This window comes from Plectropomus leopardus, chromosome 24 (genome assembly GCF_026936395.1).
Source record: "Plectropomus leopardus strain MGB_pleo_1.0 chromosome 24, ASM2693639v1, whole genome shotgun sequence".
Taxonomy (NCBI): Eukaryota; Metazoa; Chordata; class Actinopteri; order Perciformes; family Serranidae; genus Plectropomus; species Plectropomus leopardus.
The window spans coordinates 6,055,023-6,081,979 of record NC_142199.1 but is presented as its reverse complement, the minus strand read 5'-3'; the positions used below and the strand labels follow the sequence as shown (position 1 = coordinate 6,081,979).

At 39.6% G+C, this 26,957-nt stretch overlaps 2 protein-coding genes and 1 long non-coding RNA gene across 9 annotated transcripts in view; 1 reads left to right on the top strand and 2 right to left on the bottom strand.

Moving 5' to 3' along the window:
* atp11a (ATPase phospholipid transporting 11A) overlaps positions 1–12,563 on the bottom strand; it is a 68,286-nt gene extending 55,723 nt beyond the window's left edge. For 6 of the 7 annotated variants that reach the window (XM_088074871.1, XM_088074872.1, XM_042513202.2 and 3 more), the window contains exon 1: positions 6,456–6,932. In XM_088074871.1, the coding sequence (XP_087930997.1) occupies positions 6,456–6,500 (45 nt within the window). In that variant the 5' untranslated portion in view covers positions 6,501–6,932. Of the gene's footprint in view, positions 1–6,455; positions 6,933–10,719; positions 10,819–12,427 lie in introns of those variants that run through there. The other variant, XM_042513201.2, reaches the window with a different exon arrangement.
* tubgcp3 (tubulin gamma complex component 3) lies at positions 9,205–26,783 on the top strand. Its single transcript, XM_042513206.2, has 22 exons — positions 9,205–9,395; positions 10,739–10,846; positions 11,494–11,561; positions 12,270–12,347; positions 12,439–12,647; positions 13,304–13,482; positions 14,160–14,272; positions 15,680–15,805; positions 15,903–15,971; positions 16,063–16,362; positions 18,241–18,351; positions 18,453–18,561; positions 19,521–19,710; positions 19,805–19,940; positions 20,040–20,108; positions 20,224–20,359; positions 21,368–21,456; positions 21,864–21,995; positions 22,086–22,226; positions 22,303–22,419; positions 22,547–22,641; positions 23,460–26,783. Exons 1-22 carry the CDS (start codon positions 9,320–9,322, stop codon positions 23,524–23,526), a joined length of 2,718 nt encoding a protein of 905 aa, XP_042369140.2. The 5' UTR covers positions 9,205–9,319; the 3' UTR covers positions 23,527–26,783.
* Positions 16,356–19,654, bottom strand: LOC148185472 (uncharacterized). Its single transcript, XR_015775955.1, has 3 exons — positions 19,497–19,654; positions 18,447–19,367; positions 16,356–17,064 (listed from the first exon to the last, which is right to left on the bottom strand). It is a non-coding gene; the product is annotated as an uncharacterized LOC148185472 (long non-coding RNA).
* Positions 26,784–26,957: the final 174 nt, after the last annotated feature.

Genomic DNA, 26,957 nt, shown 5'->3' with positions numbered 1-26,957 from the left:
TGGACTTCACATTTGAACCAAACAACTGGCTATTCATAGGATATGCAGGATCAGTCATTGCCCAATATGCTAGTCAAAGCACTGATCCAATATATATATATATACAAATACAAGGGAGTGCTGCTAAAAGTGATTGAAAAGTGAAGCAACCGTCAGTCAAGCAGTGAAACAATCCCCAGACTGGGTGGCTTAGTGAGAGCCTGTAAATCCTTCAGGTAAAGAGGTTAACCCTGCTGCACTTTGTGGATTGTGGACAGTATGGAGGGGCAGGTGTTAAATGATTAGCATGAGGCTGAGAGGAAATACACACACACACACAAACACAAGCATGTTTCAAATGCTAGTACACAACTTCATGACAACCCGGATATCCTTCAAAGTAAAAGACTTATAAAGCCTTATAATTGACTGCTAACTCAGGAAATAACATTTTATCTACTACTTTAATTTACTGTGTGAAAGCTGCAACTCTGCAGGAAATTTTGGGATAAAGGTGCATCAGAAGAGCCACCATAAAACAAGCATATAAGACAGGAGTCTAAGAAAGGTCCCTCTTGGCTTTGAGTGCTGTCTGTTTTATCTCCATTATTTGGCCTTTTTTGATATATTACTATATTAGTGTTGTCAAAAATGCAGATTTATTGATTCATATTGGTATATTGGCTCTAAACATTTGAAATGATTTCAATACTCATTTTCCACAGTGTCCCCATACCTAAACATCCTCTCACTAGCAGTTTGTTTAAGCTTTTGCAGCTCAGATTTGTTTTTTACTTGTACTTTATTGAACGTGCGACGATCTCAGAGATTTCTGAACACTACCTCCAGAAGAATCCTGTTTTCATTCATGTAAAAAAAAGTTTTAATTGTTGTTCATGATAACGACAGTCATTCTGCAGTCAATTTTAACAGCCTTGTTTTTTTTCCCTTTAAAAACTATTTTAAAGTTTATGTCAATTTAGTGTCAAATTTCGCCCATGGTATCAAAAAAGGTATTACAAAAGTAGTGACGTTAGAAATTCTTGACAACAATACTCCACATACCTGTTTGTAATACTAGTCTACATGGTATTTTAATGATTAAATACTTATGCTGTCTGCAATTTGGATAATTTTAACATGAGTAAATATTAATGGCATTTATGTGATCCTCATTTTCCTGGGGAACCCATGGCACCCCCCTCAATCACCCCCGGTCATCCCTGGACCCCTCACTGAGCAGCCCTGCTGAGCGAGGACTCCATAAGAAGCTCCACAGACAAACGTCAGCCCACATTGTCAGCCAGTCTGCGTATGAATTATTGACAACGAGACAGAGCCAAAGAGTTCATGTGATCCGCTGCCCTCTGCGTCACCTGGCTACTACTGAATTCCACCTGCCCGCTTAACAGTAACACTACAGAGACAATATGATCACCAGCTGCTATTCACTTACTGTCAACGGTTATTCCTGTCTTGTATGCACAGATCAGCTAACATGCTTCATGCTACAGACTGCTACTGCAATGGAAAGGAAACATAACGTACAAATCTGAACATACAGCAGGTGGTTAATAAGCAGTGGATAAGTGATTCGCTTATTTGAAAGCATAGCTGCAAAATGGATTAAGTGTGTGAGGGTATAGTGAACACCAGTAACCCTTTAATCCACTATGTGAAAGCAGGAAGCTAGAAAGAGAGAGAGGAGAGGCACTTCCTGTCGAGGAATCCAGATCGTCAGCAGCAGAGGAATGCTGCCCGGCGGCTTTTAGCTCACCTCTGCACTGACATGACATCTCTAGTTTGTTTCATTTACAGCTCGGGCTGGGTATCAGTAGGCCATACCTTCAGGGTCTTGGCCCAGAATAACCCAGTACTGAGCGGTACCAAAACTTCTGCAGTCAAACGATACCTACATTTAATCCTCTTTATATCTGCTCTTTAAAAAAAAAAAGACTATTAAGTCTTAGGCTTGAATGATAATACATGCGAAGCACAGACTGGTGCTGCTTTTGTAACATTTTCATCAGTAAACTAACACCTCATCTCTGCTGCATTGTTTTTAAACAGCCACTATGTGTGTCAATGCGGTGAATGTGTTATCCTATTTTTACACCAAATAGAGAACTAGGGTAGTTACTTCATAACAGCCACAATCACACACAGATTTAAAAAAAAAAAAAAACAAGGATGTCAAATCGTTCACGAAGTGGAACAAAGAGACCAAAATAGGTAAAACACAAAAAGGACAACATGGAATTAACTGTAAGAGACTATGATGTTAGTGAAGCAGACAGGACACAGAGGTCAACATGCAAAATGAAGAAAAAGGTTATATGGTGAAAAAAAGAATAATAGAATAATTTGTCAGTGAAGTATTGCACAGAGAGAATTTAGAACAGGAAATTGTCCTTCTAAAACTTTCAGAAGAAGAGCGCAGAAGAAGGGAGGAGAGCCAGCAGAGTGAGTACAGTACAAGTACACTAGGTCTCAGTGCTCCGACTTGTCACTGAGATTACATTTTGTTCTCATTCAGCCAAGACAGGAGCGACAGCTACAAACTCTACATGTTACACTTTAATAGATATCTGTAGGCTTACATAACGTCCTCTGCCTTCTTTCCACATCAGAGATGACAGCAAGTGGAGAGGCTAAATAACTCTGCAACTGTACAAATGGTATCCAAGTGGTACAACGTGGCCCTTAGTTACATTTAATTAAAATAATGTCACACATATTTTTCACATATTGTCGCATTAAAGGAATACTTGAGCCACAAAATGACCTTTTGTATATCTATTATTTACCCCGTGTTACACTGAATTTGTTAAGAAAACTACTGAAACAAGGATCTAAAACAAAGGAGAAGACTTTTGATGAATTGAAGTAGATAGTGCATAAGGAGAAAAACTATGTGAAAACATCTGTTTACTGTTGAGGTACAATCAAAGTCTCATTTATCCAGTCGTGTGCTCAGTGCTTCCCAAACACATGCATTTTTGCTAAACCCTTTCTAAATAAAACCCCTCTGCAGTCTCACGCACAAAGAAGTATAGCGCGCCTGGGCAAGCGCGGGCGTTTGAAGTCTGTTCAAAGGCATGCACGTGCAGAGTTTAAACGCACGAGCTTGCCCAGTCACGCTACTTGAATGTGAAGCTTTTTTAAATTGTACGGTTTTAGGAAATGCTTTTTGTTTGGGAAGTACAGAACATGGAAGATTTTGATTATACTGTATGAGCTGTATGAGAGTGAGAGTAAAAGTTTTCTCTGTTTTTCTGGATTCTTTGTTCACTGTGGAAAAATTTGCATCACAAATTAAATGTAAAACAGAGTAATTAATATGTAAATAATCATGTTGTGGGTGAAGTGTTCCTTTAAGTGAATTTAGCATAGCTACCGTTGATATCTGACAACACTAATTACGTATTTTTTTAATTGGCTTGACTGCCAGGAGAAATTTTATATTGTAGGCTACATTTAGATGCATATTAAAAGATAATTCTCTGGAGCTGCAACTTCTATTTATTGTTTACTGTTGATTAATTTGCTGCTAATTTTGCTATTTCCTTGATTAATCCAAGCAGATTAAGCATCTAATTGTCCTAAAATAGTGACATCCATCACAACTCAAAGGTAACGCCAATAGAAACAATCCAAAAACCAAAGACATCCAGTGTGCTACTACACAGAGATGTGGTCTAAAAATTGAGAACCTGGAACCACGGAGTATCGTACATTTTTGTGTGAAAAATTACCACCAAGATTAATCAATTATCAGAATATCCAGGCTATAATCTAATGGATTAATTGACCGATCCTTTCAGCTCTGTGAAAGTCACTGAAAAAATATCTGAATAAATTTAATAGCTTCTACAAACTTAGAGTACTTGCCTTAAACTATATCTGTGCACTGAAATGTGCTTTTGAAAAAATTACTGCTCTCAACATCTTTCGTCACATCATAGACAGCAATTCATTCTTTTTGATTTACAGACTCCAAAAAGTTTTTTTGTAGGTAATAACCAATTATGATCTATGGCACAGTGTTCGCAGAAAATAACATTCATTTAAAATTCTTAAGTTTCTTACAAGGTGGGTTTAATTTAGTGATTATTTCAGCACATATTTTGAACTCCCTATGGCTTTATTATAAACAGATTTGTCGAAAAGTGAAAATGTGGATTTATTTATGCTCAATTCCAGATCTGATTTTTGCAACATCAAAAAAAATCATCTTGAGCACACTGACTGAGAACACTCTGATCATTTGACTGCAATGGGTGAAAACAAAGCGTGCATGGACTGCAGATTCAAATGTGTTTCAACGGGATTGTCCTGCTTCTGCTCTGTTTATTGTTTATTGTTATTACACCTGGATGTTTATCGCCGCACGTGAATCACAGATGTTGTTTTCTGTCTATTAGTTTCCTGATCAAAGACAAACCTCAACATGCTGAAAGCATCACGGCTGTCAGCCCACAAAGCGACAAGTGATGCCAGTTTAATTGGCCCCGTGAAACAAAGTCTTGTCAGGGGTTGGATGCATTTTTCATCCCTTCTACAAAACAAAAACTAGAAATCCCTCATATTTCACATTAACTTTTTTTAAAAGGATATATCAGGCTATCAGTTTCTTACTCGTTACTTTTACAGACACAATCAGAGGGAGAATCCTCCATCATACCGCTGGCTCCGAGTATTGACTGATATTTCATAAAGCCCCAATATTGACAACCAGATAAATGTTCCTAACCCTCATCTTAAGCATTCAGCAGTCTCTTTGCATCCGGGTTTTTGCAGCGGCAGTACAATCAATTTAACCCCAACCCATTTATCTAAAGCAGTTTTCCAGATCAATTACAGCAGCAGACCTCATCAGCATCCCACATCCTCCCAGCCACAGCCCCGTCTGAGCATGTTTCTTACCATGAGGCTCCATTTCAGCCTCCACACAGCAGGGGGTTTTATCTAATCAGCCATTTGTAACAGTTGGGAGACTGTGTCTGAGCCTCAGCTGAGCACGGAGCCGGGTATAAACCTCAGTGGTGCTCCTGTAAACGGGGTTTTGCTCTGCCTGGATTATTGTCAAACACATTACTGTGGAGCCTAATGCAACTCACAGCCGTACAGTCCGGCTGCTCCACTGCTGGCCATCGATTAGACGAGCAGGGAGAAAACAACTGGATTACATAATTCATGTGACTGACTTTAGTCTTGTTCAACAGGGAGACGCAGCGTCATTAATTTAAGTGATTAGCACACACATGACTTCAACTATTTTATTTTATCAGATGCAAAAAAAAGGTTAAACTATGCAAAATATGCTGCTGGAAAAATGCACTTTTTCTGTGAGTTATTGCCGTCTGTCTGCAGCTCTTTGCATGTTCTGTCATGACTGAGTAGGTAGTCTGCATTACAACTGGTGATAACGTTAAGTGACTCCACCTTTCACTTATTCAGGAACCGCTCTGATTTGTTGACTGAATGCTGGTGAGTTTGAAGATGATGTGCTGTAATACCTTAATTAATATCTTCATGTGCCAAATAATAATTAGGGTGTTTGCCAAATCTAATTAAAGAATCTGTCATTTAAACATCCATGGTGATGAAAAAGTCAAAAATACTGCATTAAATAGCACTTAAATGAATAAAAAAAAATTTAAAAAAGCTTTATAACCAACCATGGTGTATGTCAACCCTTTATAATACACCCTATAGTGTATTGTTTTATAAAAAGCAAGGCAAACATTTCTAAAACTAGACTATGTTCACAATTATCATAGTTAACATAATTTGAGAGAACTATTATAATTTACAAGCATTTTTTCATAATCATTTTCTTTATTTTTTCTTTAAACTTTGCATTTTTTTCTTTTTTGTGGCAGTTTTCTTGGCTTTTTTGGATTTATTTTACTGTTTGGGTAATTTTTTTCATATATTTTTTTTTTTAAAAAAACCCAACTAATTTCTTGCTCATTTTTGTGTCATTTCTTCGTCAATTGCTCACTGCTTTCTTTCCATGTTTTTCAAAGAAATCATAGAAGTCCAGATTTCTCAGGGTTAACACTGAAAATGAATCTATGACTGTTTTACTGTACTGTACTGTAAATTTTAAAATTCGTCAATAAATAATATTTGGACGTAGTTTGCACCATTGGAATGACTATCTGCCAAAAGTGCTATTGTTTTTGTTGAAAACAAAAAACACACTTTAAAACAAATCACAACTTCCTGTGAAAATGAGTCACAGTTTGTTTTCAGGCGTCACGTCGTTTCCTTATCATTTCCCAGTGAGTTTCTCTCCACTCCCTGCCGCGAGTGAAACTTAATCCGGATGAGTAGCTGCTTCGGCGGAATTTGAAACCAACAGTGATAAAAGCTTTGTGTTTATCTTATTGTAAAGAGCTGCGGTGTGCAGAGAACAAGCGGTCGGAATAAGCAAAATATAAAGCACGAACAGGAAAGTAAAAACTTACATATCTGCTGATGAGGGTCCGAAGAGTGCTGAAATCCATCCCCATCCTGCTCCCCTTTCCTCTCCGGACGCTTCTTCTTCTCCTTCTTTCTGGGTCGTTTTTCCTGGAGGTGACTTCACTGTAGGCGCTAACTTCTTTTTAATTCTCCTCCTTTGTCCATGACTTTCCCTTTTCTTCTTCCTGGATTAAACAAAAAAGACGCTCGGTCCGTCAAAGGTGCGCCAAACAACCTGAACTCACCTACTGGGGACTGTAACTGGCTTTACTGGTGACAGGAGGAGTGTGCGTCTGTTTTCAGACAGTTCATGCAGGCACAGACAAGTGGGCTGCTCCTCCTGAGAGTGAGGACTGTATCTCGTCTCCTCCTCTCCCCCTCTCTGCGCGTGGACTAATAATCTTCTTGTCTCGCGCCGCGGCCAAAGGAGCTTTTCTCTCCCCTGCGTCACGAGGAGCCAGGTGGTGGCCGTGACTGGAGGTGAGCGCATGCGCTCTCTAGTGTTTTGGGGGCGTAATTGATTGAACGTTTCAGTTAATTAGTATATTGATTTGTTTGTTCGGGACGGGGCGTCATGGTGCACCAAAGACAACATTAGCAATAACTTCAATTAAACTCTGCAAGATGCAATGAGACGACAGTGCATACATTTTACAGTGTGTGTGTGTGTGTGTTGGGGAGCTGTCCAGATGTGGACACCCCAGTGCTGTCCACCCACATGGTGCTGAAACCATAAATAAAGATCTCATACAAATGTGTATTTTTCCTCACAAGAGTATATTTCAATACAAACATTTTAACGACCATCTTGTACTGGTATTTATTATTAAATATATAAGATATTAATATTATCAACATATTTATTTATTCTACTTTGTGATGTTATCCTTCCATTTCTTTTTTTATCTACTGTTTTGAGTTTTTATTCATCTATTTTTTTTTCTTTTTTCATCAGTTGCAAGGTTTTATCCTGCCTCTGCAGTTTCCTCACTTTTGATAGCGTTTCCTTAGTTCTTGTTTTTATTGTGTACAAGAGGTGGGCGATATGGCTGTAAAATGATATCATGATATTTCAGGGGATTTTTGCAATGACAATATTTTTAACAATATGACAAAATCATTAACCATTATAATTACATCAATTTTTACATTAATTAATTATTAATCTCAAAACCATACGATTGCAGCAAAAAGGAGTGTTATGATTGTTTATGTCACCCTCAAATATTCAGATTCAGATTCAGATTCTGCATAAAATACAGCCTGTGTGCGTGTGTGTGTGTGTGTGTGTGTGTGTAACATTACTCTGACTTCCTATTTCCAACTTTTCAATACAGCAAATTAGCATGGTAAAATCTTTTTTTTCACTCTAGAGATATTTCATATCTACAGTTATAACTACTGCTGCTGCAGAAAAAAATGCAAATAATTAATGCGTTATTATTAAGCCATTATTAAGCCATAAGTTTGTAACTGTTGACTGTTTCGTTGAGGTCAGACGGGTCAGAACTATAAATCGTGGTGCTGTGTTTCCAGAGGGGAATATTTTCATTCATTTGTCCTTTCTCTGTTTCCTGGAGACGCTTTTCGGCGGGTTCTGTTGAAACACCAGCGTCAATGCAACAAAAGTAACAATCACCATATCCGGTTGTTACCTTCAAAGTAAACCCCCCCAAAACAGGTTAAACTTTTTTGGGAAAAAGCCATTCAGTACTTTTGCTTTTTGAAACAGTGAGATTATTCTTAAATAGTTGTATTGTCATTATTAGAACTCAAAAATGTTATGTATTTGGTATGTATTTCAGGTTTGTCATACTTTTAGCCTTTGCCATAGAGTATTTTTGATGTTTCATAGTTGGCTATATCTTTTTTACATTTTCAGCATTGCCAAAGACACATAGGTTATAAGGTTATAATTCAGAGCAGTTTTAACCCTCTGCCAAAACCAGCATAGACCAACTGTGTAATTAATATGAAAGCGGTCTAAGGTCAGGGGAGTATTTTTCTGGTCATAAAACTTTCACCTCTATTTAAATGTTACAGTGAAGTCTGATGGTTTACAGTAGGTCCATGTGAAAAGACCAGTGCACGTACTGAGATAAACATTGATCAGTTCTACATTCTTAAAAAAAAAAAAGAAAAAGATTTTATAGCCTATTGCTGACAACAAATCAGACTAAAAAGGATTATGAAAGGTGTTTAGGTGCAACCCCTGGGTAGCATATTTGTTTCTTTATTCCAGTCCTATATTTCCAACACATGCATGAATATCGATTATTCTAAAATCAGTTTTGTCTTTTTTTCTATTGTCCATGCAATTCTAAATGCCAGTGGTAGCTGTCAGTATTGATAAAAGACAATAATCAGTGTCAATGAACAGGCTATGGAGTATCTATTTTGCATTGTTGCCATCATTTTGAAGTTGACATTTGTGATTCCTCTCATAGTAATTATGCATATAAGAAGAGCTGAAAAATGTGCAAGAAATCGATTAGATACTCTGATTTACATTATAGACTCTCTTATAATTTAGATGTAGGCTAATCTTTGACTCACATACCTAGTATTACACTATTAATTAGTTTTAACTTCCATCTTATCCAAAATACTTCAAAAATAGCTTGATTTTTTGCCTTCATTAAATAATTCTTTCTAATTGGCAGGCGTTTGCAAACTGAATGAAAAAGGTTTGCTCTTATTTTGAAGGAAACATAGCGCTCGTGCCGGGTCACATCCTTCCTGCGTGGTGCTAACTTGACGCAACTTGTCAAAATGGCGTTGTTGGTAGTAGCGGACTTGAGTTAGTCCATATTATTTACTGCCATTTATTCAATCATCGGGCAACATACGCAACATTTGCCGCTACAGCATGGCGACCCTGGATCAGAAATCACCCAACGTGCTTCTCCAGAGCCTCTGCTGCAGGATCACGGGGAAAAGCGAAGGTACATCGGTGAACGTTACCGCTAGCACGCTGCGCGCTAGTCACAGCAAACCCCATTCAAAAAACCGGCACTTTGTCGTTGCTATTTCCATTAGTGATCGTATATGTTGTACACATTATATAAAGACATCGGCTGAATCTGTATTGTCTGCTGGCTAATTCGGCTTATCATTTTAACACCTCGCAGCACAGAGTTTGATATTAATCAGAAGTTAACACTGCTTACGCCGGCCTAACCCGCTGTGTTTTTGTAACGGAAAGTTTTAGGATACGGTTGGGATATTACTGAAATACGGTGTCTTGGTCGTTGGGACATAAGCCGAATTAAAAAGAGCACATTGCTCATTTCTTTAATGCAGTTAGACAAGCACACACTTAAATAACAGACTGATTGTTAATAGAAGTAAATTGAATTTTGTATCACTTTAGCGGCGACGGACAACAGACGTACGTTAGCGGGGCTAGTTGTCAGCCAATGGGCTTGGCTAGACACTGCACATCCCGCTGAACAGCCTCATCGTACTTCCAGCTGTCACTGTAACACATTGTTAGCCTGAATTAATACTGTGGTTGGCTGTTATCTCCAGCTATGTATTAACGTGCTCCAATGATCAACACTCAGTTTGCATGGTTATTGGGTGCACTTGGGTCTTGCTAGCTGCAGGCCCAGGCTGCTGGATGCAGACATCCCAGATTTGCATATTTGATCAGATAGAGGAAAAAATAGCAGTTTGATCCTTGCTTTCAGTCGTGTTGACGCGATTGCAGCTTTAATTTTGTGATTGCACACACCAAAGCTTTGCAGGACACGTTTGCAGGCATGTTAGCTGTTATTTTTATCCAAAGCTAGAATGTTAGGGACTGTTCATTATTGATCAGGGTAACAGTGTGGCTGAGGTGTCACGATGTTTTCTTTAAAAATAACGTTATGTAGGGTAACAGCAGGTTTGTATTCTTTAGCTGTCATAATGACATTGCTTTAATATGTGTCGATATGTGAAGTTTTGATTTACCATCACGTATGTTTCTACATTTTTGTCCTGCGTTACGTCGCTCCCTTCACATGTGCCAGCCAGCTGAAATTATGTTTGAATTGAGTTTCAATCTAATATGTTTAGAAACACCAAGCAAGTTTGGCAAGAAAAAAAACTCACAATGGTTCTTTGAAAAGTAATTGAAACGTTTTGAGATTTTGTCCATGAAACTGTGTGGGAACCCTGTATATATTATTAATTTTGAAATAGCAGCAAAAGTCAAGACAATAATCTTCTGGTTACATCTGTTGTTGCTTCAAAGTGTTGGCTGTTTTGCCTTTTAGTTTTTACCTGTTGTTTATTCCTCCAGCTGAAGTTGCCCACCAGTTCCAGTACGCAGTGCGAGTCATTGGCAGTAATTACGCCCCCACTATTGAACGGGATGAGTTCCTGGTGTCAGAGAAGATCAAGAAAGAATGTAAGTGCCCTTTAGGACAAACATTGTCCCCCAGTGACCAGGGAATACTTTCTATAAGTGACCTACAGTATATTTTTCCTAATCAACCAGACACAGCTGCCCATCTCTGTTGTTGTCAGGTGGTTTTTTTATATGCCTTTTATGTTGCAGCCACTCCACACAAAAAGTGTTTATTGCACAATAACAGAAAATCCCAGTGGACTTTCATGAGCCAAGGTAGTACCATTAGAAGGAAAACATTGATCAAAGCTTTGATGCAGAAAATAAAACAAAAATAGCACAGCATTACTGTACAGACTGATCATTTATTCACGGTCTTTAGGTGGATTTATGGGACCTTGTTTAAGTATTGTGTAGGGTTATGGAGCTGCTGAGAAAAATATAGCCCAGCTCTTAAAATCTGCAAATTTAAGACATCAAAATTATTTGAGGTCTTTTGTATTTTACACTCACAGTGCAACAATGGCTTTCTTTGTGCTGCAGAACAGAGCGAGCTGTGCAGCCTGATGGACCTCATGTTCCTCAGCAGTTTATTTTCTCCTTTTTATGTCTTACTGTGCAGTTTAAGTTATTTTCAAATCCCAAATAAGGTGTTTTTAGAGAGGTTTTTTTTAAATTTCTTTAAATTTGTCTCAATGGTGTTGCAGTGCTGAAGCAGAGGAGAGAAGCAGACGCTGCACTGTTCTCAGAGCTGCACAGAAAACTTCAGACACAGGTTGGTATTTGTGTCTGTCAGCGTATTTTCTCAGCTCAGATTAAGGCTTTTACAAGAACATGCAATGTATTATTTTATATGTAATAACCCTTTGAAACCTGAGCAAATTTGCTTGATTTCTGCTGGAAAGCAGCAATAAGGAACTTAACAAGAAATTACTAATAAATTCCAAGAAAATTACCTTAAATTGGCAACAAAAAAGAAAAAGATAGAATAGAATAAAACTGAAAAACGAGTTGAAAAAAGTGTGCTAAAATAAATTGATAAATATAAATAATAATAATAATAATAATAATAATAATAATAACAACAATAATAATAATATTTTTCTTCTGTGATCTAATTTTACATATATGATTTTAAAAAACTGTTTTGTTATTTGATATTATTCTAATCACTCTCGTTTTAAAGCCAATTTTCAGGTAGTTTGCCTGTCACCTTTTACTATTTTTTTGCAGTTTGCTGGATATCTCATGCCAAGTTGCTAATTGTGCATTATATCATGTTTTCGAAACATAATAAAATATCAAACCGCTTACATTTTAAAAAACGTTTAACCGCTTGTGAAAGGTGTCTAAAAGCAGCAAAAGACAAATGAAGCTGATCCAGGTTTCAAAGGGTAATTAGATGTTAATGTTAGATATTTTTTGCAGTTTCTTTGACATATTATGGGGAAGTTTAGCTGATGGGATGTTGTGTTTTTGACAGAGTGTTCTGAAGCATCGCTGGTCTGTTCTCTACCTGCTGCTCAGCCTCTCTGAAGACCCCCGAAAACCCTCCAGCAGGGTGAGACACACAGGTTTAAGACTTTCTTTACGAATTATAAAGGTATGATATTAATAAAGTATGTGGGTGATTCCCCTCACCTTCTCATCAGGTTGGAAATTATGGAGCACTCTTTGCCCAGGCCCTCCCCAGGGACGCCCACTCCACCCCGTTCTACTGCACCCGGCCGCAGAGCCTCGCCCTGGGCTACGTGGAGAGGAGCGCCGGCCTGTCAGCCAGCGTGGGGACCAGCGGCATCTCCAGTCTGGGCGTCTACACCCTGAACGGACCCACGCCAACGCCGCAGTCGCTGCTGGCTGGGTGAGTTTTCAGATCAGCTTCCATGCATAAACACACCTGTTGAAGACACATTATGCCAATAACAAAACTGCTAGTTTTTCGAGTTATTAAGTAATCAGATGATGCATTAATAGAGAAGCGAACCCACTCACATTTTCATAACTGAGTCACACTCATCAGCTGTGTTTAAGCAGATTCCTGTGAAAGGCTCTGGGGAGAATAGGGTTATTTATCTGATGCTCGTCCTGTAAAAACACTCAGAGCCACATAAAGGAAGCATCAGTTAGCACCAGAAAATGACTTGCTTCTCAGCCCGACCTCTTATAAATCTGTTTTTATGAGGCATCAGAAGGCCATTTAATTCCATTTATGCTCATTAATAATGCAGAAGCTCCTCAGATAAACATGACCATCAAGCTGTCCGGGCTCACCTTTTTAGTCACGAAAGCGCAAATCCCCACTCCAAACATAAAAAAAGGTCTCATGGCATTGAATTGTAAACGAGTACATCGTCCAACAGGAGATCTCTAAATGCAAGTTGTTGTTGGATGTACAAAACAGTCTTTTGTGTTTCTATGGGACTCAAATCAGAAAAAAAATCTATAGCATATTGAAGTGTTATCAAAAGGACGATATCTGTGTGCATGTGTGTGTGTGTGTGTGTGTGTGTGTCTCAGTCAACCCCCTCAGTCTGCAGCAGGAGCTGCTCAGCCTCTGGGCTCTCGGCTGGCCTGGGCTCTTCCTGTAAGCTGCTCTCCCTCCTCCGCTCTGGCCCCTCTCGCCACTCGACCACCTCTCGGACCTCCAATTGGACCCCCAGTTCCCTCCTCCAGAGTGGTCCGTCCTCGCCCTGATGGTGAGTGACATCTACAAAGCAGAATAATATAATATAATATATAATAAGATATATATATATATATATATATACATAATATCCAAAAACCGAGAATTTTCTTGATGAATGGAAGTCATAAGGGTCCATCGTTACCAAAAGAAAAACTATATCAAAACTTTTGTTCACAAACTCCCATACCAATCCAATCCAAAAATCATCTATCCAGTCATACCTACAGTCAGTGCTTCCCAAACAGACTGCCCTCTCTGATGGAGAACCAAACGAAAAGTCAGAGTTATCAATCGATCAATCAAGAACACACGACTAGATAAATGGCACTTACACTTCATGAGTTGTGTGAAAGTTTGCAAACGGATGTTTTGATATAGTTTTGCTGTTGTAAAACGCAGTTGCCTATGACTTAAATTATCAAATATTTTCTCCGTTTTTTAAGTCTTCACTTTCCAGAGGCATGAAAAAAACAACTTTTTTCACAAATTCAACATAAGGGATTGATATCAGTCAAAGTGATACAAAATGTTCTTTTTTAAAAAAAAAAAAAAAAGTCAAATTATACAAACTTTTTTTTGCAGTTAGTAGCCTACTTTGACTCAAATGTTTTCATTTCAAAATGAGAGCACCTACTGAGTCCCAGCTAATTGTCTGTCCTCTTGTCCTCTTGTCCTCTGTTGGCACAGGGGAGGTGAGCGAGGCGGCGCTGGTGCGGGACATCCTCTACGTCTTCCAGGGAATCGATGGCAAGTTCATCAAGATGAGCGCCCAGGATAACTGCTACAAAATAGACAGCAAGGTACGTGAACCTGCATCCAGCCCCGCAAAGTTTTTAATGGCCTCATTAGTTCAGCGGGTTGCACACATTACCCAGAGTAACCTCACAGTGCAGCTCTGGTCGACACCGTCCCGAAACGCCTGAAACGGAGCAGAACACATGGTGGCTGTTTGTATAGTGAAAATCAGCTTATTTATCCATATTTTTTAAATAACAGAGAATCTGTTCATTAGCAGTCGCTGTTTAATATCTTCTTTTTTTGTTTGTTTTGTTTAAATAAAGCAGAGTTATAAAGGCCACCACATATCCAGAGCAGACAATATGGTATCAAGACCGCTGTTGTTGATTGGACTTTAAAAGAAAGATTCAACAGATCAATAAGAAGCTCTTTGGCTCCCAGCCACATCGACCTCTCTTTTCTCTTTTCTTTTCTCTGTCCTGTCAGTTTCTTTTATTCCTCTTTCATCGTCCTCTCTCGTATTATTGATAGGAAAGGCCTTAGATGTAACCTGTCCCATATCCTCTCAGTGGTGCTAAACATAGACTCGTGGTCAATCTGCTGTCACCGTCCTGATGGAGAAGGAACCACTGAGGCCGAAAATAAATGAGTCAAGGATGGAAATATTTTGGACTCTTCTATGGCCACTTAACTTCCCTTCGCAAAGCTCTCTGGATAAGAGGGGTTTTTTTAACAGATAAAAAATTAATGCATCATTAAATGTGAATCTTACTCAGCTGGAAAAAAAACAGTCGCTGCAAAACCACAGCGCCAGTCACAGCTGGTACATTATGTTAATACGGGAATCTCCATAAATTCTGTCAGAGGTTCCAAAATTAAATTTGTGCCAGCAAACTGCACACAAGATTATTTTTTATTAAGCTCGTTCGTGCATGAAAGTTACAAATTGCACCTTTAAAATTGTAAATGTATCTTATCAATGCCAATTTCAGTGAGTAACATAATCTCACCAGAGTCTAGTGTGTCGTGCATGCAAAATGTGAAGAAAAATCCTTTAAAGCTACAAACATGGACTTAAAAAGTATTATGTTTACTGACTCAAGATATGCATTGTGCTGCCATAATCTACTTAATGTAATACACTGACTTTGGATATGTACCTCATACAGCCTTCAAAAGCTTCAAAATGCCCCTTTCAATGTGAATATTTTCTGGTTTGTTTACTCCTCTGTGACAATAAACAGAATATCTTTGCGTTGTGGACAAAACAAGACATTTGAGGACATCATTTTTGGGCTTTTGGAAACACTGATTGGCACTTTCTGACATTTTATAGACCAAACTACTAATTGATTCATCAAGAAACTAGTTAACAGAATAAAAAACTAATCATTAAAATAATCCTAGTTGCAGTCCTAATGACTCCTGGATGTTGTGTACGTGTTGTAATGTGTGTTGTTCCTCACCAGGTGGTGCTGTGTAAGTCCCTGAGAGACACCAGCAGCAGACTGGCCGAGCTCGGCTGGCTCCACAACAAAGTCAGGAAGTACACCGACGCCAGGAGCCTGGACCGGGCCTTCGGACTGGTCGGACAGGTGTGTCTGCGCTTTCCATATATGTTCTTTTTGTATATAATCTACCAAAGCATAGATTTTCATCTGTGTGTCCTCCTCTCTCCTCCTCTCCGCTCAGAGCTTCTGCGCCTCCCTCCACCAGGAGCTGAAGGAGTATTACAGGCTTCTGTCGGTCCTCCACTCCCAGGTACACACATCAAACAGGGCCTAGAGCTCACAGAGAAGTTCATGCAAAAGCATTTGATGATAATGTTGCTGTGTCTGTTTGTGTGTCGTAGTTGCAGGTGGAGGATGAGCAGGGTGTGACCGTGTGCACAGAGAGCACTCTGACTCTCAGAAGGCTCCTGGTCTGGATGTACGACCCCAAAGTCCGACTCAAAACGCTGGCCGCCCTCGTCGACTTCTGCCAAGGTCGGAAAGGAGGCGAGCTGGCCTCGGCCGTCCACTCTTACGGGAAAACGGGCGACCCGCAGATGAGAGCGCTGGTTCAACACATCCTCAGCCTGGTGTCACACCCCATCCTCAACTTCCTCTACAGGTGGATCTATGATGGAGAGCTAGAAGACACCTACCACGAGGTACACACACACTTCTTTTCTGCCCTAAATTTGGTGTCGGATGCTTAATGAGAGATTTTGCTTCCCAGAGGCCCAGCAGGAATTTACTGGTCATTTTTGGAACATTGTTCCGTTGAGCTGCTCTGACGTTTGACCCCAATGAGAGAGAACATTACTGAGAGGAGGAGGGAGGAGAGGAATAAAGAGCGGGGGGAGAGGCAGGACAGCTTCTTCAATGAGGACTGATGAGAGGAGTGTAATGGAGAGCCCGGTGATGGATGTTTCTCCTTTACTTCCTCCTGCCCTTTTCTCTCCTTCTGTTTCCCTCTCACACACACAGTATTTATGTGTCCAGCATTAAGCATTAGTCATCAGTGGACTCTGGTCTTAAGTGCTGTGTTTAACAACACAGAGATAAAATTATGGCACCTTTCAGGAGGGAAATTACCCTGGAGATCACACACACACAGTCTGTTAAACACATGCGATAAACAACACCTGTAATTACGGAGTAAATATGAGATGTTTTAGGTCATGACAGGAGACACAATTTAACTGTACATTTGTAGTTCAGCTGCCTTATATTTTACTAATAATACATGTTTTTAATGTCTCAAATCAGTGACACTTGTTAGTGAATGTGGAATTTACCTGAACTTTGCAGAAACATGGGTATGACAAAGCGTGGAGTTAGATTGTGTGACGTGTTGCTGTTTTTTCCTCCTGAAAAATAAGAAGCCAGTAAAAAGACCAGAAATCTGTGATATTAAGCAAGCAGATCATGAATGAATTTGATCCCAAATGATGACACTGAGGCACACATCATTAACAACACATGGTTTTACACACACACACACACACAAAAATGACCTCACAGACTTCCACTACAGTTATCCACTATTTTTAGCGGGGTTGGAAAATAATCACTATTAACTGATAACTAACCACCACATCACGTACATATAATCAAACGGAGGCTGCGCAAACTCCGCCTTCACTGATTAGTAGTTTTAAGCCAACTAAAAATAAATATCAGTTTAAGTTTACGCTATTTATTTATGTCATCCTGTCTTATCTTACATCTTATTGTCACTTCATCTGATCTCATGTTTATTGCAACTAGTGCTTTTATTGCTGAACTGACCTGTTCTCTTGTCCAAGACATGTTATTGTAACCTACATATGACTAATAAAGTAAAATTTAAACTAAGGTGACTTCACATACAATTAACAAAACTAAATATAGAGGATCAGTTTCATTGCTGACCATCGGATGACCGAAATGTGTCCACACTGCTGGCTTTAATCTGGCTGGGGTGTGTGGTCTGACAAACAGTAAATTCATCATATCCAGTGCCCCATATTGCTATTTCCCAAATTACTGCTGCGGTCAGTTTAGCCAGTTTCATCTAAACTGGGTTTGAAAAGCAAAAGAGGGATGTAGTTTTAATGTGTGTGTGAGAGAGAGAAAGAGAGGAAGACAAAGGCACCGCTAATCAGTATCATAGTAAAAATTCCCGTACACTCTTATTTCAGCTAGTAGCTGATGTGAAAGTGCTGCGTAGAGCTGGATTCATAGTGAGGCTGACAGTTGGAGTCAGTATACATGCAGTACGCAGCCTTCAGCATGCCCATTAGAAAGCCAGTTGAAGCTACTGTAGTAACTCTTTGAACTTAATGGACAAAATAAGTGAACGTGACAATAGATGAAGACCTCTGTCATGGATGGTACACTCTGTCTGTTGAGCTCTCCATCCAGTGTTTGACTCTTAACTTCACTCTTTCAAAGGTTTCATGAGAGTCCATTCAGGTTGAGGGCTTTCTTTGGACAGTGGGATCAGTTCTACAAAAAACATTATTATTATTATTATTATTGTTAATTATTTGATTGTTTTCCAGTTCTTTGTAGCATCAGATCCCAACGTGAAGACAGATCGTCTGTGGCACGACAAGTACTCCCTCAGGAAGTCAATGATCCCCTCCTTCATCACCATGGATCAGGCCCGCAAGGTACACACACACTATCACACATCTTATTGCTTTACACAAACAAGTAAGACTGTTGACATGTAGTCATATCAACTCATTAAATCTCTCTTGCTCACCTCTAGGTGCTGCTGATCGGTAAATCCATCAACTTCCTGCATCAAGTTTGTCACGACAGAACACCGCCGGGCAAAATGACACCGGCGTCCACGTCTGCAGATACACCCAAAGATGGTGAGAGTCTCGATTTCTCTCCCATGTTGCCTCACACTCTCCTATTTAGAGTGAAATAAGCATGGTTATATCTGTTCTTTGTTTCTGGGCATAGTTACGATTGAAAGAGTCTTCTTGACATAATTATTAGAAATTATTGTTAGAAAATATTAGTCCAAAGTGCATCTTTTTAGTATAATAAGAAAAAAGATCAAAAGTTCCAAGTATTTATAATTATAAAATATATAAAATTAATACACATTATTTTTTATTTTAAACATTTTTCTTGTTTGTATTTGTTTGTTCTTTCTCTAATTTGGTGCAGATTTTTCGGTCTTGTCCAGTAGCTCGTTGCCTTCATCGTTGCCCCGTGTTTTTGAAAGAAATTAAAATCATTTGCTCAGGTTTAAGGAAAAACAATATGCTTAAAATGTAAAAGTCAATGATACTGCCAGCCTAATCGATTCTCTTTATTGTTTTGTTTTCTTTCTTATTTAGTGTTATATTTTTGAATCGGCTGACAGTGGACAATAAGCGTCCTTTTTTGTTTCGTCCTCGTATTGATATTGTTATATTGACGGAGGCTAGTGGACAGGCCATGATCGATGCTCTTACCGCTCACTGGCCTTGTCCTGCGCTCCTTTTGACTATGCATAGCAAAGAGATATACTTAGCTGTCTTCTATTGATCACGTCTGTAGGACTTCATCTGACCAGTTTGATCTGCAGCTTTTACTGTATCTGCTGAAGGACATCACGCTGTCCTCTCCGTCATCCTGCAGCAGCAGCAGCAGCAGAGGCCCGATGCGGATATTTGCGTGTTTGACCCTGATGATAAAGCAAAATATATCATTGCGTTGCACATAACATTATTACAAAAATCATGATAGAGCAGCAAATCCTTTTTTATGGGAAAACTCATGCAGAACATTAAAAGTTAAAACTCCACTTGAGAACCTTTTCATCTCGATGCTCTCATAGCTGCAGAGCTGCTGTCGGACCTGGAGGGGGCGTTTCAGGAGAAGATCGACGCCGCCTACTTTGACACCAGCAAATACCTGCTGGATGTCCTCAACCGCAACTACCTGCTGCTGGAGCATCTGCAGGCCATGAGGAGATACCTGCTGCTGGGCCAGGGAGACTTCATCAGACACCTCATGGACCTGCTCAAGTTAGCAACACACATTTTGAATATATCATGATCAGCGTTCGATTATCAATAAGACAAAATACTCATGATACTGTATCTGATTTTTTGGTCCCAGACCAGAGTTGGTGCGTCCTGCCACCACTTTGTATCAACACAACCTTACTGGTATCTTAGAGACGGCAGTCAGAGCCACAAACGCCCAGTTTGACAACGCAGAGATCCTCAAGAGGCTGGATGTTCGCCTGCTAGAGGTATTTTGTGTGTGTGTGTGTGTGTGTGTGTGTGTGTGTGTGTGTGTGTGTGTGTGTGTGATTTATTATCTTTTGACATCTGTCTTTCGTTGGCTGCAGGTGTCTCCAGGTGATACTGGCTGGGATGTTTTCAGTCTGGACTACCACGTTGATGGACCCATTGCTACGGTACCACATGCACACTTTCAATACAGCTCTCAACATAATGTCCATTTATTGCTGCTGTTATCATATGTTTGTATATATATGTGTGTGTGTGTGTGTGTGTGTGTGTGTGTTTCAGGTGTTCACGAGGGAGTGTATGGGCCACTACCTGCGCGTGTTTAATTTCCTGTGGCGGGCAAAGAGGATGGAGTACACACTGACTGACATCTGGAAGGGACAAATGTGTAATGCAAAGCTGCTCAAAACCATGCCTGGTACATAAACACACACACACACACACACACACACACACACACACACACACACACACACACACACACACACATATACATGGGGAAAACACTGTTTGTGTTGTTTCCATTTTTATGGATGCTGTTCTTTAGGTTACTTTGATGTAAAATATGCCGCTATGGTGAACAAAGAATCTGAAAACTGAGAAAATTCCTGATGAATTGAGCATTTAACAACAGCAAAACTATATCAAAACATCTGTTTACAGACAGCCTGTACAGTATAATCCAAGTGTCTTTCAAGTACTTCTCAAACTCATCTATGTTCTTTTCAAAGTATTTGACATAAATAGTAAATCTGTATTGCTGAACACGGGAGCTGCTGTCCTACCGTTGCTTCGGTGGGTTAGTTGGTTTGTGTTATTGTGTGACTTTGGTGAATCCAAACATGAAAGTCACACAATACTCACTGAGTGAGGCTGTGGTTAACCAGCAGATCATGCGCTCAGTGAGGTAAAATCACTGTTATATCAGTGGAGTCTGGGTTCCTGCGGATCCTTAAAAAGTTTTAAACATACCTTGACTTCAGCTGCAGGAACCCTGGACGAGAGCATCTATAAATATCCCTTTTAGTTCAATTCCACGTTAGAAAAGGCTGTCTGTATGTGAAGTACTGAGCATACGGCTGGATAAATGAGACCGTATTACACTGAACCAGTTCTGCGAGAGTTTGAAAACCAATGTTTTGATTTAGTTTTGCTGTTTTTAAACACCAACCTTTATGTCTGTTTTTCATCAAGAAGTTTCTCCATTTTTGAAATCTTTGTCCAACATAGAGACGTGCAAGATAGTCAAATTTTTCTTCATATATTCATTACAACACAGGGAATAACTGATATACAAATGATCATTTTGGGGGGTGGTGTATTCCTTTAAAGATCTCTATAAGTTTTTGTCAACTCTTTTTTTTTTTTTTTTTTTAAAAAGGGAGAAACTTATCTTTTACCTGCCGTTGTGCTTTTTACCCTCCAGAGTTGTCCGGTGTGCTGCATCAGTGTCACATCCTGGCCTCCGAGATGGTCCACTTCATCCACCAAATGCAGTACTACATCACCTTCGAGGTCAGACCATTAGCAGTGCCGTTACCATCACGGGCTGTAAAACATCAGTAAAAAGCAGCAATTACAGCGGGAGGCGATCTGCTGCGTCTGTTAAATGCAGCGCTGCAGGACTCTGATTTACAGGATCAAGTGCAGCCTTGAAGTTTGTGAGATTAACTCAATTTTAAAAGGTTGCAGGTTCAAACTACTCTGAAAGTCAGACTGAAAAGCTTGTTTTAGAGGGGATATTCATTTCTCAGACAGTAACGATTTCTCTGCTCAGACATCTGATCAAACAATTACACAAATTTTAAGAAATCCATATTGACTGTGGACAGAAAGGCGCCACCATCATATCAGAGCCGGACCACACTGACTGTAACGTATATGATTTCAAATAAAAGACCAATGCCATTCCTGTTTTTCAGGTGCTTGAGTGCTCTTGGGACGAGCTGTGGAACAAAGTGCAGCAGGCTCAGGACCTCGACCACATCATCGCTGCCCACGACGTCTTCCTTGACAGCGTCATTTCGAGGTGCCTGCTGGACAATAACAGCAGGGTAATGCACACACAATAATGTTATGGATTTTAGAAAAGTAGATTATAACACAAAAGCGTCCTTGAACTCTGTATCTATCTGTCTGTGCAGTCTCTTTTGACCCAGCTGAGGGCCATATTCGACCAGATCATTGAGTTCCAGAGCGCACAGGACTCCCTCTACCGCTCGGCCCTGGAAGAACTCACCCTCCGACTACAGTTTGAAGAGAAGAAGCAACAGAGAGAGGAGGAGGTGGGAGGCTAAATACAAAAAGAAAAGCAGAGGGATGATGGGAACACAACGAATGATACTCTTCTGTCTGATTCAGGGTCAGTGGGGAGTGACGGCCGAACAGGAAGCAGAGGAGAAGAAGAGGATTCAGAAGTTTCAGAAAACCATACCAAACATGCACTCGCAGCTCCGCATCCTCACACACTTCTACCAGGTATCAGCCTGATCCGCCTGCAGGAGCAGCTGTCATTTATTTGCATTTGGCACATCCTTCAATGCAATAAGCCGTTTTATATCTTCTTTTCTCTCCGTCTCTCCTCACCTCTCTCTCCTTCCTTCAGACCATCGTTCAGCAGTTCCTGGTGTTGCTGATGACCAGTTCGGATGAGAGTCTTCGTTTCCTCAGCTTCAGACTGGACTTCAATGAACACTACAGGTTTGTTTCACAACTCATGACAACTTTTTAAGCAATTTCACTGTGGCAGACAAGTGACACCAGTGTTGGGATAAAATCCTGAGGGTTTTACCTCAGTGTGTGCGCACTCCTGATCATTTGGTGTAAGGTGGTCATAAAACTCAGTCCGAGCTGATTTAGGTCAGTCTTTTTCCTGTCTTGGCGATTTGACTAAATCAAACATTTTTAATATTATTGTAAGTTTTTAGTTTTGGCTCATACTCATACTGAGGCTCAGTGATGTAAACATTGTCAACAGTCATAAGCCAGGGTTACACACGAACGTGAACAAGTCTCAGTTCTCTTGTACTGCGTGTTTCTAGAGTTTTGTTAAAACGTTATATTTATTAAAGGGAGTTTGGTATAATATTTTCCATCAGGAGGAGGATGGGAAATAATAATAATAGTAAGCAGTAAATAACACAACCTATTGGACAGCAGTGTCTGCGTCATATTGCATCATAATCTTCATGCTGTCATATTGCTAATTACTAATGCAGTTTGAGCTGGATTTGGTGCTGTGACTTAGGCTACTTTTAAAATGTCAGTTCAGCCGGTTTGCATAAACTAACTGGTTTAAGCTTGGACACCAAACAAGACTGACAAAACCAGAAATCAACCCAACACTAATGGTGAGTGACTAAAAACTCTCATTTATGGATTTGAGAGGTCAAATGTCAGACAGCATTTGTCAGCACAGGAATGATCTCTGTGGTTCTCTTGTTCCCAAATTTAAAGCTATTAATGGAAGGGTAATTTTAATTAAAACAATTAAAATAATTCTTTTGATTCCTCTACAGGGCCAGAGAGCCGAGGCTTCGAGCCTCACTAGGCGCCACCCGCGGGCGGCGGCCATCAAATATGTGACATGACGTTGATGGCATCGACAGGCGACGCATCCGGTCGTTGGAGCATGGCGTATGACATCACAGTGTGCACTCACAGAGACGGGCCGGCCAGCAGACTTGAAGCGCTTCATGTCGGGATGATGTCATGCCTTGGAGGAGAGATCCAGCACTGCTCTGGCGTTACAGCAGCGGCAGCTGTCGCCAAGTGATGACATCACGCAGACAGCTCTGGCGAAGTCGGCTGCGTGGGATCACAAAGGAATAAAGTCCAGTCAATCGAAACTTTCAGAGCTTGTCGTGATGTGCTGAGTAAACACCCAAAACAGACTGCTTGAAATTCTGCAAGAAATCTGCAAAACATGAGGTCAATTTGGGAAAACAGAGTGAGGAGGTAAATAAAAGCAGCTGTCAGACTGAGCTCCCCGAGTCACATGGCATGCCTTATTAATGAGAGAAAAACTCTTTTTTCTCAGCGTGGTTGCCAAATCAAGTCCCAACACACACAATGTATGTACATAGAGTTTATGCAAAAATGTATGTTTGTGTATATATGCATCTTCACACGTCAACACTTGTGGCTTCGCATCTTCTCACTAGAGTTCAACCGATACTGGTGTGATATTGATACTTTTTTCAATTTTGTATTTGTAGCAGTTATTAAAATGATTAAATCTGAGCATTTTAGGAACAATTATTCCGTCAGTGAACATGTTTCTACTGGATACTTGTTCTTGTTATGATGGAAACAAACAGGAGTGCATTCATGTTCCCAGGGTCATATGTTCCTAAAGTCCTATGTTCCCACAGTTCTATGTTGTCAGGGTCCTAAATTCCCAGGATTTTATCTTCCCAGGGTCCTATGTTTTACGGGTCTGCAGTTCCCAAAGTTTTATGTTCTCGAAATCCTAAATTCCCTGGGTCAATATTCTGTCGGCACAAATCAATCCTGCTGTTGTGTTTTGGTCAAATTTGACCGTTTTCATGTTAAAATATTTCAGAAATAAACTAACCTGACCCCAAATCTCTTCCCTAATTGTAACCTGTTTGGAAAATGCAATAATCAACTACTATCTATTTTTTGACCCTAAAATGTTTAAAAATGAATGTTCTTTTTTATGTTTTGTTTGTTTGGTTAAGTAAGTTATTGATTAATTCATATTATTTTAAATTTAGGGCTGAAAAATCTTTGGAGAGTAACTTTTGAGGTGCCCCAGTAGCTCTAAGGCAGGGGTGGAAGAAAATATCGGTACAGCATCATTTTGCAATAATTTGTGTGGCAATACTGTATCAAAACACAGACACCAACTATTAAGTTTTTAATCATATAACCTAATATTGCAAATACAAAAGACACTTTGGTAGCCCTTCAGAATAACAAAATCAATTGCTTTTTCAGTCTGCTAAATACATTTTGCTGCAAGAAAAATGACTGAAGAAACTTCATCTGTAAAACTTCACATTACATAAAACGCAGGTTGACTTTTTCCTTTGAGGGTATCATTTTGCATTGTAAAAAGGCATTAAATTACAACGTATGTTATTGCAATACTGTATTGTGACTTAAATACTCTGATGATATTGTATCATGGGGCCGGAGTCTAGTATAATTTCTTTATTATAGCCGCTTAACCTAACCCTAGCCATGTCAAATTAAGCAAAAATGGAGCTGCTATTTAGAAACAGGGAACATAGGACCATCAGAGGGCACGGATGTAGGACTGGGGAACATCAGAATGACCCTGAAACAAACAGTATTTACTGCATAAGACACTGAAACTGTTCAGACTGACAGTCTTCAGCATACTGAATATTTATAATCAGTATTGACACACCAGTATATCGGTCTAACCCTAGTCCTCCGCTCTCTCCTCCTTAAAATCCAGGGTTTTTTAGTGTCAGGTCAGCTGTCCAATCACAATCATACACAGGATCTATAATGACGCACTCGCTTACAATTCTGCTTCCACTGACATGAAAACACATCTGGCTCATACAGACAAAAAAAATCCTTTGTTGCTTACTTACTACTCCTTATATTAGTATCTGACATCAGTTGTTCATTTTTTGTGTTCACCATTACATAAGTTAGGCAAAAAAAACATCTGGCTTCACCTCGACTGATGTTAAGAATGTTATTAAGAATTTAGTTTGTGTTTTTTAAGTGTGGTTTCTCTGCTTATTTTACAGTTTTTGCTTTTCTGTCTGTATGAGAGATGGATCATGTCAAAGAAACAATCCTCACAACCACAACAACCTCACTTCTTCTCATCACATCAACAATAAAAACTATAAATGTTCAGATGGTTCTTTTAAAGAAATGTAAATATTTCTAAATCAAAGTCCATATTTAAAGAATTTAATGGTTCTAAATGTTAACTCGGGCGGTTTATTTTCTGACGTTATAAAGAGCAAAGAGGAGTGGTGTTAGTACGTGAGGTCTGTCTGTGTGCGTATGAGATGACAATGATGACAGTATCGTTGCTGTTGATGAGCTTCTCAAATTGTTGTTCACTTTTTATTAATTGAACATAAACTATTTGCTGGATTTCCTTTGTAGTCAAATGCTTTTTGAGATTAAAAAAAAGGCCAAAATGTTTGTTGAGATTGAAAAGTCAAGTAGCATCATAATCATTGAGTTATACAATCGGCTGTGAGCACTGATCTCACCTCTCTGGAGCTCTGATCCCGGGTCAGAGAGGACGTGTTTCTAAAAGAAAAAGGACAAATAATCACACTGGCATTTTTAAGAGATACAATGAATTTATTATTATATATTTATAGGCTAAAAACTAAAACTTTAAACTCCGAAACAAACCTAGATTAGTGTTTCACAATTTTGTTTAGTGAAAAGTAAATGTCTCATGGGGAAACATTTACTTCTGCAGGTGAAGAAACTATATTTACACTGAGCTCAGGAGCAGATGTCTTTAGAGTCTGCCCTGCAGTCACTGTGCACAGGTTGACTCGTAACTCTCCACATGAGTGTAGTGATGCTCCAGCTTTGATTTTGTCTGGTTTATTGTCAGTAAAACAAACCAATGCTGCATTTTGTCACTTGACTAGTTAACTGCTCTCTGACAAAGATTTCCTCCCTGTGTAAAAAAAAATAATAATAATAATAATTAGAGTGAAGTGAAACAGCAAACTGACCCTGGGTCAGCACTCCTGCGCTGTCTGTCTCAGTCTGTCCTCTACATTGTATAGCACATAATGTATAGAATATAGGGAAACAAACCATCCCGCTTCTTCTTTAATAAAATGTTTTTTATGAATGTGTGCTCTGGTGTGTTTGACTTCTTACCATTCATCAGTGGTGCTGATGCTGTGCAGTTCTGCCTCTGGATGGACGGGGGTTTGTTTGGACTTACTGCCACCTACAGGCGAGACGACAGAAATCATGTTATATCAGCTCAAGGCGAACTTTTCCAAATCAGAATCAGAATGTGAGTG